At 37.7% G+C, this 17,368-nt stretch overlaps 1 protein-coding gene across 1 annotated transcript; it reads left to right on the top strand.

The window, feature by feature from the left end:
- Window positions 1-339: 339 nt before the first annotated feature.
- Window positions 340-16,845, top strand: grin3a (glutamate receptor, ionotropic, N-methyl-D-aspartate 3A). Its single transcript, XM_052608990.1, has 9 exons — window positions 340-1,478; window positions 5,843-6,447; window positions 11,088-12,138; window positions 12,249-12,394; window positions 13,755-13,870; window positions 13,974-14,125; window positions 14,436-14,600; window positions 14,744-14,814; window positions 15,993-16,845. Exons 1-9 carry the CDS (start codon window positions 765-767, stop codon window positions 16,327-16,329), a joined length of 3,357 nt encoding a protein of 1,118 aa, XP_052464950.1. The 5' UTR covers window positions 340-764; the 3' UTR covers window positions 16,330-16,845.
- Window positions 16,846-17,368: the final 523 nt, after the last annotated feature.

The raw sequence follows: 17,368 nt of genomic DNA, 5'->3' as shown, positions 1-17,368 counted from the left end.
AAAATGCTTTGCAGATAAAATCAAATCAAATAAAATCAAATAGATCTCAGCATGATAAAGCTGAGAATAAAGTTATTTTGTTATTTGTTTGTGTATATATCCTTAAGAAAAAAAAAAAAAAATATATATATATATATATATATATATATACTGTATAGCAAAGGTGAGAGTGCAGCAGTGAACGGGTTAAACGCACAGCACAGCCAGTGCAATAATCTGCACTATTCCAGTGTCATTCTGGGAGTTTGTCTGCGCAATATGTTTAAACTGCAAATATAAGCCATTTAAACACTCGTTTCTGTTTTGACATAGCTTGCGAATAAATTATGTACAGTTTTGGAGATCCGTCGGGATTTTTCATGATCAAATTGAGGATGGATTACAGGTTTGGATGCAATAATAAAGTTAAATGGAATTTGTATTTTGTGTTTCATATCCACGGACTTCCTTTACGTTGATCTGGAGAACAGAAGCGCTTTTGGGTTTTTACAGTCACTTTGCATTTGAGTGGCTGCCTTTTTACCTGTTTGGAAAGCGCGTAAAAACAACACCCTCTGGAATATTTTGTCCATGCACGCTTTTGAGATGAGCAACGAGTGTTTTGAGCCGCGTTGGACATGTGCACTGCTGGCGATCCCTCAGAAGCCTGTTGGAGAGGAGCGCAACTTTGCTGCGTCTAGATTCACCGGTGATCCATCATCTATCCCGCGCTGTGGACACGGATCCCGTCGTTTCCAGAGCTTAACCGAGGCTTGTTTGGAGTAATGCCGGGCTCTTGGATCTGGGGTGCGCTGGGCAGGTTGCTGTGGCTCTCTTTACTTGCGCCAGGCGCTATGATAATGCTCCTTGTTCCCCCAGCATCTCTGGCGCATCCACAGCCATGTCAGATTCTGAAGAGGATCGGACACACGGTGAGAGTCGGAGCTCTGCACCTGCAGCCTCGAGTGTTCAGGCTGGATTCCCTCAGAGGGAGAGACACGGACTGGGATGCAGACAGAGAAACGTGGGAACAGTGGGACGCGACCACCCAAAGTAGGCACGAACAAGGCTGGAGGGGCATTAGGACTAAAAACTCAGCGAATAACCCCCACAAGGCCTTCAAAAGTAAAAGCGCACTCAAACAAGTGGGTCCGGACGCTGTGTTTCTACCTCGAGACTCTGTTCTGCTCGCTACAGAGACTCTCAATCGAGTGGCGGGGCTTTTACCTTACAACCTCAGCCTTGAGATAGTCATGGCCGTGGAAGCAGGACTGGGGGAATTACCTGCTTTCTCCTTTTCCTCCTCATCTACGGCTGCCTGTGGCGACCCCGCGTCGTTCCTGCAAAGTGTTTGCCACACGGTCGTCGTGCAAGGAGTCTCCGCCATCATCGCGTTCCCACAGAACAGGGACGAACTGGTCAAGTTGGAATTTATCGCCACGACGCTACAGATTCCAGTCATCAGCGTCGTCCAGAGCGAAATTAAACGCCAGAGTCAGGTGTGTTTATTTTCCTGAAAATATTGGTGTTTACATTTACAGCCCTGAGGCAGTTCTGGTCTGCAGCTGCATATAATGTATTTCTGGAGAGCTCAGTTTCTTTCATTTAGAAATGTAGATGTTGAGGGACTGCAAATTCAACAAGTACAATTAGAGGACATACAGTATGTTGAAACGTTTGGAACTGAGGAACTGCATTGTAAGTATGAAATAATGATCAACTATGTTATTGAGGTTTTTTAAACATTCTAAACAATGCACTACAGGCAGAGGATGAATGTATGATCACACTCAGTGATTCAAAGCTTTGGTGTAACCTGCTGCTTCTCAGATACATGTGTGTTTTAGCTTGTGATCACTCCATGTGTGTCAGGTGCAAAAAAAATACTGTTTGTCAAATACATATTACAAATACTGACTTATCTTAAATTAAGAATGAGCTGATCATATGGAATGATTTTAAACTGAATATCAAAATCCAAAATGTGATTGTCACCATCGTGAGCTAAAATAATTGTAACAAAAATAATTATATGGCTAAATGACATAGCTGTAAAATGTTTATATTATTATAAAATTAACATAAAATAACATACACATGAATACACTTAATGTTTCTGCATTTCATAAGTTCGTAACTTGGTTATTATAACGTTATAGGCTTATATTTTCTAAATTGCAGTCTGATGGCATAAAGGGGGAGGGAAATTAAATTTGACAAAACTAAGGACAGGATGAAGTTGTTGCACATGTTTTGTCCAACATTGTGTTTATTTTCATAAAAATATTATATTAATGTTTACATTTACAGCACTGAGATTACTGTATAGTTTCTGGAGAGCTCAGTTTATTTAATGTTGAGGGAGTCTGCTATATAAAGTTCAATTAGATGACACATGTTGACACGTTTGGAACTGAGGAACTGGACTGGAATTATAAATGAATGATCAACCGGTAGTTATTAAGGATTTTATTTTTAGGGGGGGGGGGTTATAAACAATACACTACAGAGAGAATGAATGCATGATGAAAATCATTGATTCAAAGCTTTGTTGCAACCTGCTGCTTCTCAAATAAATATGTGTTTTCACTTGGTTCTTTATAGTGGAACCAAAAATAAATAAATAAATAAATGATGACACATCTAGCTGTTTGCATTGTTCTGAATGCCCTGAGGCCTGAGCTGTTTGATATCCGATCTTTAGAAGTTAGCACCATCTTCTGGTCAGTTCCTTGTTCACATGGATCATGTGAGATTCATCAGATTCCTCTGTGAGCTCAGAATCAGTGTCTGTTATCTGTCCAGATAGCAATTAGTATCACAGTGTGCTCATTACTGATTTCTGATTTACCGATTTCTTTTTTAATGAATGAATGAATGAATGAATCAGAAAACACCAGCAGCAAAACTGTCCAAATGGAAAAGCATTGTCGTTTATTTATTTATCTTCAGTTCAAGTACAGTGGACCTATTCATTTTGGAGTTAACAGTTCAATGAATTGTTGACTACACTGTTAATAACATGGAATACAGGACTCTATAATTGATCACCAAGGCATCATAAAAACACAATACATGTTTACTCTATATACTGTAGTATATTTAGGTCTCTTAGTAAAAATTAAAGATTTTATTTCTGCATCCAAATATTTATTTATTTATTTTATGAATCTTTTGCTTTTATTTGTGCCAATCTGGTCAAATTCTGTTGATTTTTAACAATATAATTATGTTATGAAGAAAGTAACCTTAATAGTTTCCACTGTAACATAGGCGACAATTAGATGTCTATATTATTAAGGATAATTAAAACAACTGTATTATTCCACAACATTGGTGGTTTCATTATTTTTCATTCTCAATCCCTTTTGGGATATTTCAAGGTTATGAGAAGACAAACCAAAGGTCCATCAAGCTCCTCTCGACAGGCCTGAAGAACTGTGGTGTATCGAATCACCCATCTTTATACATTCATCTTCAAAACGGCTGGAAATGCAGATAATTGTATCACCCTCCAGTGCTTTTTTATGACCCAGCAGTAATATCTGGCTGTATCCCAGCTTGCAAATCATTGCTCCCTCAAGATAAACCATACTCCAGATGAAGTAGACACTCGAAACCTCTAAATGTCTCTTCTTAACCTGTTAGTGGTACTTATTACTCTCCCGCTGGTTAGACCAATTAGATCTCATGGCAACCCAACCCTCCTTAATCTGTTCCTATTTGATTTCCTGATCAGGGGAAATTAAATGGATCAGATAAACATCTGACAGTGTCTGTTAAGGTCTTAATTTCCTTAGCAGGACAATGTCATGCTATTATATTATTAAAACATTCAGTGAGTGACGTGACATGCAGCCAAGTATGGTGACCCATACTCAGAATTGGTGCTCTGCGTTTAACCCATTCAAAGTGCACACACACACACCATAAACACACACCCGGAGCAGTGGGCAGCCATTTATGCTCTGGCGCCCGGGGAGCAGTTATGGGTTAAGTGCCTTGCTCAAGGGCACCTAAGTTGTGGTACTGTAGGTGGAGAGAGTGCAGAACATTCATTCCCCCGACCTACAATTCCTTCCGGCCCGAGACTCGAACTCACAACCTTTGGATTGCAAGTCCAACGCTCTAACCGTTAGGCCACGACTTCCCCCCATTGAGATCCCAGACCTCACATAGTTAAAGGGTTAGTTCACCCAAATATTAAAATTATGTAATTAATAACTTATCCTAATGTCATTCCAAACCCGTGAGACCTCTGTTCATCTTCTGAACACAGTTTAAGATATTTTAGATTTAGTCCGAGACCTCTCTGTGTGTACAGTCTACTGTCCATGTCCAGAAAGGTAAGAAAACATCATCAAAGTAGTCCATGTGACATCAGAGGGTCAGTTAGAATTTGTTGAAGCATCGGAAATAGATTTTGGTCAAAAAATAACAAAGCGTGTTCAAAACACTGCATTGATGCTGTTGACGTGGTATCTTTGTTATTGGGCGCACCAGAAAACACGTCATCAGTGTCATGAACGCACTCACAACAGACCCGGAAGAGAAGACAATGCTGAATAAAGTTGTAATTTTTCTTATTTTTGGACCAAAATGTATTTTTGATGCTTCAAAATATTCTAACGGACCCTCTGATGTCACATGGACTACTTTGAAGATGTTTTTCTTACCTTTCTGGACATGGACAGTATACAGTACACAGCTTCAATGGAGGGACTGAGAGCTCTCGGACTAAATCTAAAATATCTTAAACTGTGTTCAGAAGATGAACGGAGATCTCACGGGTTTGGAACGACATGAGGGTGAGTTATTATTGACATCATTTTAATATTTGGGTGAACTAACCCTTTAATGTTTCTGGATGTCCTTGGGTAATGTTTCTATATCTGAAATCGATCTACATCCATATTTTGATGGGAATGCCTGAGACTCATTAGAGTTAAGAGCCCTTTTGACTCCTGGTCAGGGTTGACAGGTATTTGTAACAAAACCAGTCCAATTGCGTTCTGGGGGGACCATCTAATCAAAATCACTCCAAAATCACTCCAGGGAGAGTTTCCCATGGACTAAAAAAAACAAACAGTGTCAGTAGTAAAAAAAAAAAATTTAAAAAAATAAAAATAACTGCAGACTTGACAACACTGCTCCTGGTCATGTTAATGTCCATCTCAAATAACTGATTAATAAAACAATTAAATTAGTATTTTGGTCCATTGACCTATATTTCCTAAAATGTAAAAATAAGCAGATAACTGTGGTTAATTGTATGTATTTTTGTTTTTGGACAGAGTAAAATGATGCAGTCAAATGTAAGTAATGAATGTTAGTTCAAAGCATTTGAAGATGCCAATTGAACAGATAAACAAAAATTGGCCTGATTTGACCATTTTCAGAGGATTCATCAACTTCCAAATGTTTGAAACTAGTTTGAAATGCTGCCCCTCTAGAGGCATTTCTATTTCCATGCATCACAAATGGAACCCTAGAGCGCTTAAAGTAACTGTTTTCAGAAGCAAAGAATTGCACACTCACTTGGACACTATGTTGGAAATCTTATTATATTTGTTTTTGTTTTTCTCGTCTGAGATTCTGCTTCAGAAACTCAATATGTAAACAGAAAGAGCCTGTATATCAAATCATGCATTATGATAAATATCTGTTGACCTTAAAACTCATGCCTTCCCTCTGTTTGGCAGACAGGAAGAGGTGTGTAAAATCAACTAGATGGAAAATTGCCTGAAAGAGTAGTCGACCAATCTGTCGATTGTCAAGAAGCACTGTATAAAAAGGCCATGCATGTATTAAAAGATGCATTCATCACTTTGTTATGATAACCACATTTGTTTCTTCTCAACAGAACTCTCTTCATTTCCAGATGGCCATGCAAAACCCTCAAACCTCCCAGGCAGATCTCATCTTCTCCCTGCTGTCCATGAACAACTGGTTTGATGTCAGTCTCTTGATGTGTCAACAGATGAACATTTCAGACTTTGTTTTCTTGCTCCATAACAACTCCAAATTTCATCTGGGGACGGTTCTCAAGTTGTCCACCAACAGCAGCTCCAAAAGTGACTTTCAACTGTCCCTGCAAGTTCAGCTGGAGTCCATCAAGGACTCAACATCTACCATAGTGACCTTTGGATGTGACATCAGGGATATAAGGAGAATCTTTACTACCATTGTGAAGTTAGGTCTGATTCTTCCTGATTGCCACTGGATTATAGGAGACTCTCAGAATGTGGAGGAATTACGGACAGAGGGGCTACCCATGGGCCTTCTTGCACATGGTGGCATGGGTGAGCCCTCGCTGGATCATTATGTCCAGGATGCTCTGGAGCTGGTGGCACGAGCAGTGGGATCGGCTGCCACTGTGTCTCCAGAACTGGCGCTGATTCCTGGCATCACAAACTGTCTGGCTAGACTTAAGAGTAAAAATCTCACATCAGGAACCTTTCTGTCCAGGTATTTAATTTGACACACTGCTTGATATTACTTAATATTTGTGTTGTTTAAGTGGCATCACATGCTCCACATGTAAAGGCTGCAACAAAAAATGCAGTTCTAAAATCCACTCTTAATTAAAAGTTCATTATTAGCACCTGTGGTTCCATGAAGAACACCAAACTTCAAACCCGTCAATACCAATTAGTCCGTTCTTCAAGTGAACTTTTGACTGTTTGGTGATTACATTAACGTTGTTTGTAATGCCACTTGTAGTGTGCTTGTCAGTTGTTCTAAAAGCTACGGGGTGTTGTGCTGCACTCCTCATCTGGTGTGCAACCACCTTTAACTCTTTCCAAGCCAGCATTTTTTCCATTCACCACCAGCATTTTATTAACACTTGATGCAATTAAAAAAATTTCCTTTCTCTTTGGAGTTTTTCAAGCTCTTGGTGCATAAAGAAGATCTGTAAAGTTGCAAAGACTAAAGTCTTAAATCCAAAGAGAAATTCTTTATCAAAGTTAAGACTGCCAGGCCCCCCTAAAACGGCTCGTTCAAAGACGTCCCCACATCTCTACGTCACTGTGTGGGAAGATTTGCGTAATGCCGCCCAAATGTTCACGCAAAGAAAGAAGGTGTGGTTTCAGTAACACAGTGTTGAAGCAGTCATGTCAGGGAGATGATGTGTATCTAGGAGAAAAAAAAAATCACTTTAACGTATTTTTCGGACTATAAGTCGCACCTGAGTATAAGTCACGTCAGTCCAAAAATACATCATGATGAGGAAAAAAACATATATAAGTCGCACTGGACTATAAGTCTCATTTATTTAGAACCAAGAAACGAGAAAACATTACCGTCTACAGGCTGGAGATGGTAATGTTTTCTCTTGGGTCATTTCTCTCAGTTCATGTCAAATTAATTTTGATAAATAAATCGCACCTGACTATAAGTCGCAGGACCAGCCAAACTATGAAAAAAAGTGTGACCTATAGTCAGGAAAATACGGTATTTGTCCTTCTGAAGTAGTTGCATTTAGGAATCTTTAAGATTACTTACAACAGAACAGCAACGCATTTTATAGACAACCGTTTCGAGGAGGTCATTCTGACTTTGCTATGACAATATGGTGCTTCTGAATGAGCTACTGGAAGTATGCTTTGTTATTCACCCTCATGTCGTTCCAAACCCATGAGACCTCCGTTTATCTTCGGAACACAGTTTAAGATATTTTAGATTTAGTCCAAGAGGTCTCAGTCCCTCCATTGAAACTGTGTCTGTACGGTATACTGTCCATGTCCAGAAAGGTTAGAAAAACATCATCAAAGTAGTCCATGTGGCATCAGAGGGTCAGCTAGAATTGTTTGAAGCATCGAAAATACATTTTGGTCCAAAAATAGCAAAAACTAAGAGTTTTGCGCATTGCTTCATCACTGTGTCTGTCAAGGGACTCTGTTCCCCTTCCGCACTTGAACTGGTAAAACTAAGGACATTATTAACTTGATATTTATTTTGAAAGATGAAACTTCCGTTTATGGAAAGGGACGTTACATTTCCGATGAGTGCTTGCGGTGTTCAGCTAATAACAATGCACTAGGTAAGCTGGACCATCAAAGCAGACTCCACTTGTTGGAAGGATGGCCTTTGTAGAAAAGGACACGTTTGAGAGAGGCAGGGCACAGAGGACCTACAATAATGTACAGTATTTGAAAAATAATGTTTTTTTTTTTTTACATTAAAGCATTTGAGCATATTTTGTTACACCAAATACACAAAAAAAAATATCTTTAAAAAAAGCATTATATGAACCCTTTAAAAAAAGCGTTTTGAGCAAAAAAAGCAGAGAAAATTGTGTTTTTGTCAAAGACTACATCCAGATCAGATTCAGAATGTTGCTCAACCCATGGATTGAGTAGATCACTTCCATCAACATCCCCAAATCTTGCACAGTCCTAAATCACTTCTTGGATAGACATTTTATTCGGTAACATTAGGCATTAGTTTTGATTTGTATGCTTTTAATGCTTGATGCTCTCTGTATTTTACATATGCATCTGCTTATTTCTGCTTCTTCACCAAATTTTAATCCAGAGATTCAGTACCCTTTAAGAAAATGTGTAATAGTGCCTCCTACTAGGGGTGTACACAAATAGTAAAAAATATATTTTTATAAGATAAAAATAATATGAAAATTAAAACACTGTTAGAATTTCACTATGTGTTGCTTTGCCGGCAGTAAATGCAGGGAATCCATGATGCATCCTAAGCACACAAACTAAAAGTCAGTTATAATATATATATATATATATATGGAGCTTGTTAACAATTGATTGCTGTCTGTGATATGCAGCTCTCTCTCTCTCTCTCTCTCTCTCTCTCTCTCTCTCTCTCTCTCGTGCGCACCGAACACCAGTAACCAGCTACTACGTTCAGCTTTTCCCCTGTCTTATTTTTGGATGCTTTAATGTTTAAATCGACAAGCGGTAAAGCGTAAAAACATGTGAAAAAGATAAGCTTTCGTGACGATGCACAGCAGTGGCCCGTCAACTGTCCTGAGCATCTTTTCAGGCTGGCCTCAGACAGTCGGTTATATAAAATATAAAGGTGAAAGTCATCATAGCTTGCTTAGTATAGACCCAGCTCCCAACCCAACTTTGAGAATAGATTAACGGCGATATTTTTTTTATAACGATAACGGCCCACCACTAATATATATATATATATATATATATATATATATATATATATATATATATATATATATATATATATATACTGAAAACTAAGGAAAATCCCAAATTCAGTATCTCAGACAATTAGAATATTGTGAAAAGGTTCAATATTGAAGACACCTGGTGCCACACTCTAATCAGTTAATTAACTCAAAACACCTGCAAAGTCTTTAAATGGTCTCTCAGTCTAGTTCTGTAGGCTACACCATCATGGGGAAGACTGCTGACTTAACAGTTGTCCAAAAGACGACCATTGACACCTTGCACAAGGAGGGCAACACACAAAAGGTCATTGCAAAAGAGTCTGGCTGTTCAGAGCTCTGTTTCCAAGCACATTAAGAGAGGCAAAGGGAAGGAAAAGATGTGGTAGAAAAAAGTGTACAAGCAATAGGGATAACTGCACCCTGGAGAGGATTGTGAACCAAAACCCATTCAAAAATGTGGGGGAAATTCACAAAGAGTGGACTGCAGCTGTAGTCAGTGCTTCAAGAACCACTACACACAGACGTATGCAGGACATGGGTTTCAGCTGTCGCATTCCTTGTGTCAAGCCACTCTTGAACAACAGACAGCGTCAGAAGCGTCTCGCATCAAAAAGGACTGGACTGCTGCTGAGTGGTCCAAAGTTATGTTCTCTGATGAAAATAGATTTTGCATTTCCTTTGGATATCAGGGTCCCAGAGTCTGGAGGAAGAGAGGAGAGGCACACAATCCATGTTGCTTGAGGTCCAGTGTAAAGTTTCCACAGTCAGTGATGGTTTGGGGTGCCATGTCATCTGCTGGTGTTTGTCCACTGTGTTTTCTGAGGTCAACACAGCCATATACCAGGAAGTTTTAGAGCACTTCATGCTTCCTGCTGCTGACCAACAGGACTTGGCACCTGCACACAGTGCCAAAGCTACCAGGACCTGGTTTAAGGACCATGGTATCCCTGTTCTTAATTGGCCAGCAAACTCGCCTGACCTTAACCCTATAGAAAATCTGTGGGGTATTGGGAAAAGGAAGATGCAATATGTCAGACCCAAGAATGCAGACGAGCTGAAGGCCACTATCAGAGCAACCTGGGCTCTCATAACACCTGATCAGTGCCACAGACTGATCAGCTCCATGTCACGCCGCATTGCTGCAGTAATTCAGGCAATAGCAGCCACAAATAAGTATTGAGTACTGTACATGCTCATACTTTTATTTTCAAACTTCTCAGTTGGCCAAAATTTCTAAAAATCCTTTGTATTGGTCTTAAGTTATATTCAAATTTTCTGAGATACTGAATTTGGGATTTTCCTTAGTTGTCAGTTATAATCATCAAAATTAAAAGAAGTAAAAAATGTTGATATATACCAGTCTGTCTGTAATAAATGAATATAATATACAAGTTTCACTTTTTGAATAGAATTAGCTAAATAAATCAACTTTTTGATGATATTCTAATTATATGACCAGCACCTGTATATATAAACTTTGACAGAAAAAAAATCCATAATATCAGCTTTAAATGACTAATTAATTGTTTACCTTAAGTCTACAAATGTGTGCTAAGAGAGTATATAGTGTAAATTTCGATTTCATGTGGACTTTAAAGACAACATGACAAGGCATTAACAAGCACTTTTCACTTCTGTACTGCTACATAATTTCAAATAAAACAGAAAAAAAATGTGTTAGGTAAGCTACTATGAGTTTTTAGATTAGGTTAGGTTATGTTTATCCGCTGATTTATCCACTTCTCTATTGTCAAAGAATTTGAACGATTATTCAAATGTTATACAGTAGTTATTGTCCTTGGAGTGAATGGTCCTTTAGATCAGAGAATTTGGCTATAAAAGTAAATCAGGTTCATTTTGGTTTGATATTGCATTTGTCAGAAAGAATTTGATTGTATATACTTCTGTGGATTTAATTGATTTATGATTTTCTCTTAATTCTTAGATACATGGCCAACACGTCTTTTGACGGCCTGAGTGGCTACATCAATATTCAAGAGGAATCTATCATCATCTCTGAAAGCCATACCTTCATCTGGAATCTCCAGCATGACCCAGTAGGCAAGCCCATGTGGACACGTCTCGGCAGCTGGAAGCAAGGCAAAGTGGTAATGGATTACGGTGTCTGGCCTAATAAGAGACAGTCTCAGGGAGGAGCGGACTGGCGGCATTCCTCACGTCTACACTTGCGCGTCGTCACCCTGGTAGAACATCCATTTGTCTTCACCCGAGACGTTGATGAAGAAGGCTTGTGCCCGGCTGGCCAGCTGTGCCTTGACCCCCTAACAAATGACACAGCCTTATTGGAAAGTCTTTTTCAGGGTTTGCAAGGCGCCAACGACAGCGTCCCCATGGAGTTTAAAAAATGTTGCTACGGATATTGCATTGATCTTTTAGAGAAGCTAGCAGAGGACATGAGGTTTGACTTCAACCTCTACATTGTGGGAGACGGGAAATATGGAGCTTACAAGAACGGTCGCTGGACGGGGCTGGTCGGGGACCTCATGAGCGGGGCGGCACATCTGGCCGTCACTTCCTTTAGCATCAACTCAGCACGCAGTCAGGTCATTGACTTCACCAGCCCGTTTTTCTCCACCAGTCTGGGAATCCTTGTCAGGACTATGGACACGGCTGCACCTATCGGGGCCTTCATGTGGCCCCTGCACTGGAGTATGTGGTTGGGAATATTTGTGTCTTTACATGTGACGGCCGTGTTCTTGACCTTGTATGAGTGGAAAAGCCCTTTCGGCATGACTCCGAGGGGAAGGAACAGGGATCGTGTCTTTTCTTTCTCCTCTGCGTTAAACGTTTGCTACGCAATTCTATTCGGCAGGACTGCCGCCATTAAGCCACCAAAGTGTTGGACCGGCAGATTCCTCATGAACCTCTGGGCCATATTCTGTCTGTTCTGCCTTTCAACGTACACGGCTAATCTCGCCGCTGTAATGGTCGGTGAGAAAACCTACGAGCAACTCTCAGGTATACATGATCCCAAGGTAAGAGTAACTCGTGCTTATCGTTTTCAAATTATGTCAATATGACTGGCAGGCTTAGAGGTTAAAAACACACTTCCTGGTTGATTAAACCGGTCCTCTTGCCTTTCAAGCTCCACCATCCATCACAAGGTTTCCGCTTTGGAACCGTTCGGGAGAGCAGCGCTGAGGACTATGTGAAAAAAAGCTTCCCAGAGATGCATGAATACATGAGACGATATAATGTCCCTACAACACCTGATGGGATATATCATCTTAAGTAAGTCGTAATCGTTATTGCAAAGTGGTATCGATCAGTGGAGCAGCACTAATTTACTGGATGCCCTCTACCATGTCCTTCTTTGATGGCTTTAGGCTTCTTGCAGTGTCATAGAAGTCCATGTGGTTCCACTGTACAAGACTAGGAATGAATAGACTTGTTTGACTAATGTTTGGACTGTGTTGAAGACACACTTTCCTACTCACTACACGATCTGGGTGGCTGCCAAACACCCGTTTTACATGCAAAACACTTATTCCTTCTCACTGCATGATCTGACTCACATGCATTGCTGGAATGGTCTGAACAATACATGCAAAATATATATTCCTACAATACTGCATGATCTGCCTCAATGCGAAGTATACATTTTAAATATCAAACAATCATTATAGCAAAATATATATTTAAATCTAAATATATTTGTTGTCCAATATATTCTGTATATATATATATATATATATATATATATATATATATATATATATATATATAGACATTTAGCTTTGTCTAAAACATACTTTATTGTTATATATTTTAATTTGTAATGTAGCCGATGTGTAATGTTTAAATTAAATACATTTAAGGCTATATTTAAAAAACGCATTGCTTTAACCTGCAATATTAACAAGGTAAGGTTGCGCAGTAATATAATATATTTTTGGGGGTAAGGGCACTTAAACCTAAAGATGTTTTAACTAATAGGTGTGTGTAATAATGTAATAATAGTAAAAGTATACATTTCAAGTTTTTTTTTTTTTTTGGAAAAGACTTTATGATCCAAGTAAATAAGCTAGTGCCAAAAGTTCCCAGATGTCACTTGAGTGATCGACAGGTCACACTTAACTAAATTTAGAAGAGGTTTTCCTCCTTTCACATCCTCTGTTGCAAGTCTAAAAACTCCTCTTTTGAGTTTCCACAACCTTCGGCGCATGATTTGATGCAGTCCTCAAATCAGACCGCATACTCCAAAATATTGCCAAAGTGTAGAATTCCTTCAAGCAGGGCAGAATGAATAGATTTCAGGAGAAGTAGATGAAATTTGCAATATTTTCCTAAGGAGGTTAGCCAGGTCTCTCCTTTTAAACCAATCCAGCATGTGTTTGTGCAAGATAACATACTTTTTGAATTGCATAGGATAAACAAGGATGTTACTGCTAGTAGTAAATTGGGCTTATTAACTGTCTGTGTTCTGTTCCTTTCTATGAGTGTGTATTTATTTGGTTCTAGCGGTTCTACTGATTCAACATCATTATCAAGTTTAATGTGACTACATTGTAACTCCATAGATAAAATAATGTCTGAATGTAGCAAATGTATGTGCTATTATATAATAGCAAACTGTTTGATGCTATTCCAGGGATGATCCCCAAAAGCTGGATGCTTTTATAATGGACAAAGCTCTTTTAGACTATGAAGTGTCTATTGATGCAGACTGCAAGATGCTGACAGTGGGGAAGCCTTTTGCGATTGAAGGCCAGTAAATGAATGCTTCTCACTTCTTATTGTTTCTAAGCTATGGAGTGAATGAACTCCTGTGCACATGCTGATCAGAAATATATTTCCCATCCGTCCACAGGCTATGGCATTGGGCTCAAACAGAACTCTCCTCTGACCTCAAATATCTCTGAGCTGGTCAGTCAGTACAAATCTGATGGGTTCATGGACATGCTGCATGATAAGTGGTATAAGGTTGTACCCTGCGGTAAAAGAAGCTTTGCAGTCACAGAGGTGAGTCTGATAGCAACTAAAAATACTACTGAAATACTATCATCTATCTAGATTAGATACAGCTTTTCTTTTCTTTTTTTTTTTTTACATCCAAATACAAAAAAAAAAAAAACTACTCTATTATTTTGCTTCTGTTTTCAGATCTCGCTTTCGTCATCATTTACTAATCTCATGTCATTCTAATAATGTGTTGTTTCTTATAGAATAACCAGAAGAATATGGGGGTTTATGTGACTAAAAACCGACAAAATTTAATTTATGGCTGAACTATTCCTCTCTTCTAAGCTTGACTTTCTGTTGTCATCCTCAGACGTTACAGATGGGGATAAAGCACTTCTCAGGGTTATTTGTCATGCTGTGCGTTGGAGTGGCCCTGTCTCTCCTCACCACACTGGGTGAACACATCGTCCATCGCTGGCTGATACCCAGAATGCAGCAGTCGTCACAGCTTACGTACTGGCTCCACACCAGTCAAGTAAGTTCATCTGCACAATTCCACTCCTGGTTTTATTACAGATAATTATAGTGCAGCATTAAAGGAATGTTTTGCTCATTACTCACTTTGTAATTCTCAATGCTAGTTTTCTTTAATGACACTCAATTTAATTGTTTTTTCAGCGATTACATCGAGCACTTAACCCGACTTTCAAAGAAGACAAATTACAGACAGTTGCAAAACCGGAGAAAAGGTAAACTGCTTTCACGACGAAGGAGCTGTTAAATAATGTTTAGCATTCAAGCAACATTGAATAGAAGAGCTGAAGAGTTGTCATTCTCAGGAAACTTTTCAGTGCATTATATATTAAAAAAAAAAAAATCGAAATGAAATGATCTTTCTGACATTATATGAATCAAACAGGATACAGTTTCTCTTACAAGCTTTAACAGTATTTCATTATGTTTACACTCACACTAACAACACCAAGTTCTTTAATATGCTTTACTTATAACTATATTTTCTTTAAAATACTGAAAACTTCTGATAGATTATTAGTAATTAAAGACATTTTTAAAGAAATATTTTACTTAAATTTGACTTTTTATAAACTGTTATAGTATTTGAAGTTATTTTTATTAGCTTTTATATTAAATTTTAGTTCTAGAAATTAAGTTATATGAGTTTTTTCATTTTTATTAGATTTTTTTTTTTTTTTTTACATTTCCATTTGGTGCTATTTTAATTTAGAACTTTAAACAAATCAGTAAATTAGTGCAATTTAGTGCAAATGTATGCAGTTTTTCTCAAGTATTTCATCAAATGTACATATTTTATTTTATTTCAACTTTATTTCAATATAAAAGAGTTTTAATAATTTAGTAAATTAGTAATTTAATTTATGTTTATATATATATATATATATATATATATATATATATATATATATATATATATATATATATATATATATATCTTTGTGTGTTTCAGTCAAGAAATAATGTCATTGTCATTTTATATATATATATATGTATATATATAGTCATATATATAGTCATATATGTATATATATATATATATATATATATATATATATATATATATATATATATATATATATATATATATATATATATATATATAATTTTTTTTTTTTTTTTTTTTTTTTTTTGCAACATTGCACTTGTTTTTCATTTCATTTCATTTAACTGGAGCTTTTAAGCTTCAAAAATGACATAAACCACCTTAGGTTTTACACAATATTACAGCATTGCTGAAATAATTTTTTTGTCAGACCAGTTTTATGAAACAGATCAGGCAGTTCATTAAAATATTTGAAAAATGTATTCATGATCGCGTCCTGCAATAAAATGCAATACTGACATGAACATGCAATACTGATATTGTAATTTCATTTTTGTCCCAATTAAGCTGCAATGTTGGAAACAACCAGCAAATGCCATGGAACTCTTTGGGAACCTCCAACTGCAACAGACGAAAACTGTCCAATCAAGAGGGACAACAAAATGACCTGGAATGTTCTCACTGTAAAGAGCTGCTGTCCCCGCAGGACAATAGACAGCTTCCATTACAGGCCACATCGAACGGAAGAAACGACTTGCTTGGCCTTTCCCAGAACCCCATAGTACAGGAACTGACAGACTTGGAAACACAAATCCAGCTTATCAAAAAGCAACTACAGCTTGCCATGAAGAAGAAAAAAGAGCTGGAACAGAGTCAGAAGACAAAGTCTTCAACCGAGTCCTAGACTCATGGGAGATTTGGCTGGAGTTCTACTGTTCAAGAGCTTGGACCCACCGGTTGATTATTTCAATTGCAGTTCCTACGGGAAGCAAGACTTTCACTGCACATTCTCTGAAGTATTTTTTTAATCTTTTCATTTTATTTCTCATTGAACTGAACGTTAAAAAAAAGGACTAGAGAAGAAATGAATTCGGATATAAGCAAGTGGTGTGTATTTCTGTATTCCCAGAAGTTAAATTCTGAGGATACCTTGTTTTTATGCGGCAAAGTGGAAAAAGACAGTGCGTATCTGCCTAAAGGGAAGACATTTATGCGTCGAAAAGATATTTATTTAAGGTGTCAAACTGTGATGTATGATAGCGTCTCCTGCATACTGATATACAGAGCTGAGATTTTTTGTTTTTAAGAAGAAAGCCACGCCGTCGTCTCTAGAGATGTACTGAGAAAGTGTTAACCTTGAACAAATGCTGTTAACCTTGAATTGTTATGTTTCTATGAATTAAAATGGCTTTGAGAAATATTTCTTTGAGATTAAGTTCTTTCATATTTCTAATCACCAGTTAACGTGTCTATTTGCAATATAATGATCTGTAAGAGTTTTGACTAAAAGATTAGATCTGGTTTGATGATGATGGTCTGGTTTAAAATTCTGATTCCAAACAAGTAATATTCATAAAAAAACCAACAAAACTGTTTTTTGTTTTTTTTTGGAGACATGCAATGCAGTTTCATTGAAAACACTGAAGTGAAAGGTGCGTTACCTTCTAGAAACAGAAGTAAACACCCTCTGCTGTGATTGGCTAACATCCTCGCACTGTATTAATGCCCACCTTTATAACGTGTTGTGTTTCGACACTCGAGATGACAAGCACTGTCATAGAGACTGATATAGAATGATGGGTAGTAACTGATTACATGCAATCTGGATTACATAATCAGATTCCAAAAATTAAGCACTTAGAATTTGATTATATAACATTTCAAAATATTTATAATTAGACTACAGTTACTTTTTATGGATTACATGATTGCATATTATTCAC

Source organism: Carassius gibelio, chromosome A10 (genome assembly GCF_023724105.1).
Source record: "Carassius gibelio isolate Cgi1373 ecotype wild population from Czech Republic chromosome A10, carGib1.2-hapl.c, whole genome shotgun sequence".
NCBI classification, from domain to species: domain Eukaryota; kingdom Metazoa; phylum Chordata; class Actinopteri; order Cypriniformes; family Cyprinidae; genus Carassius; species Carassius gibelio.
Note: the sequence above shows the minus strand (reverse complement) of the source record. Positions and strands in the feature narration are given on the sequence as shown.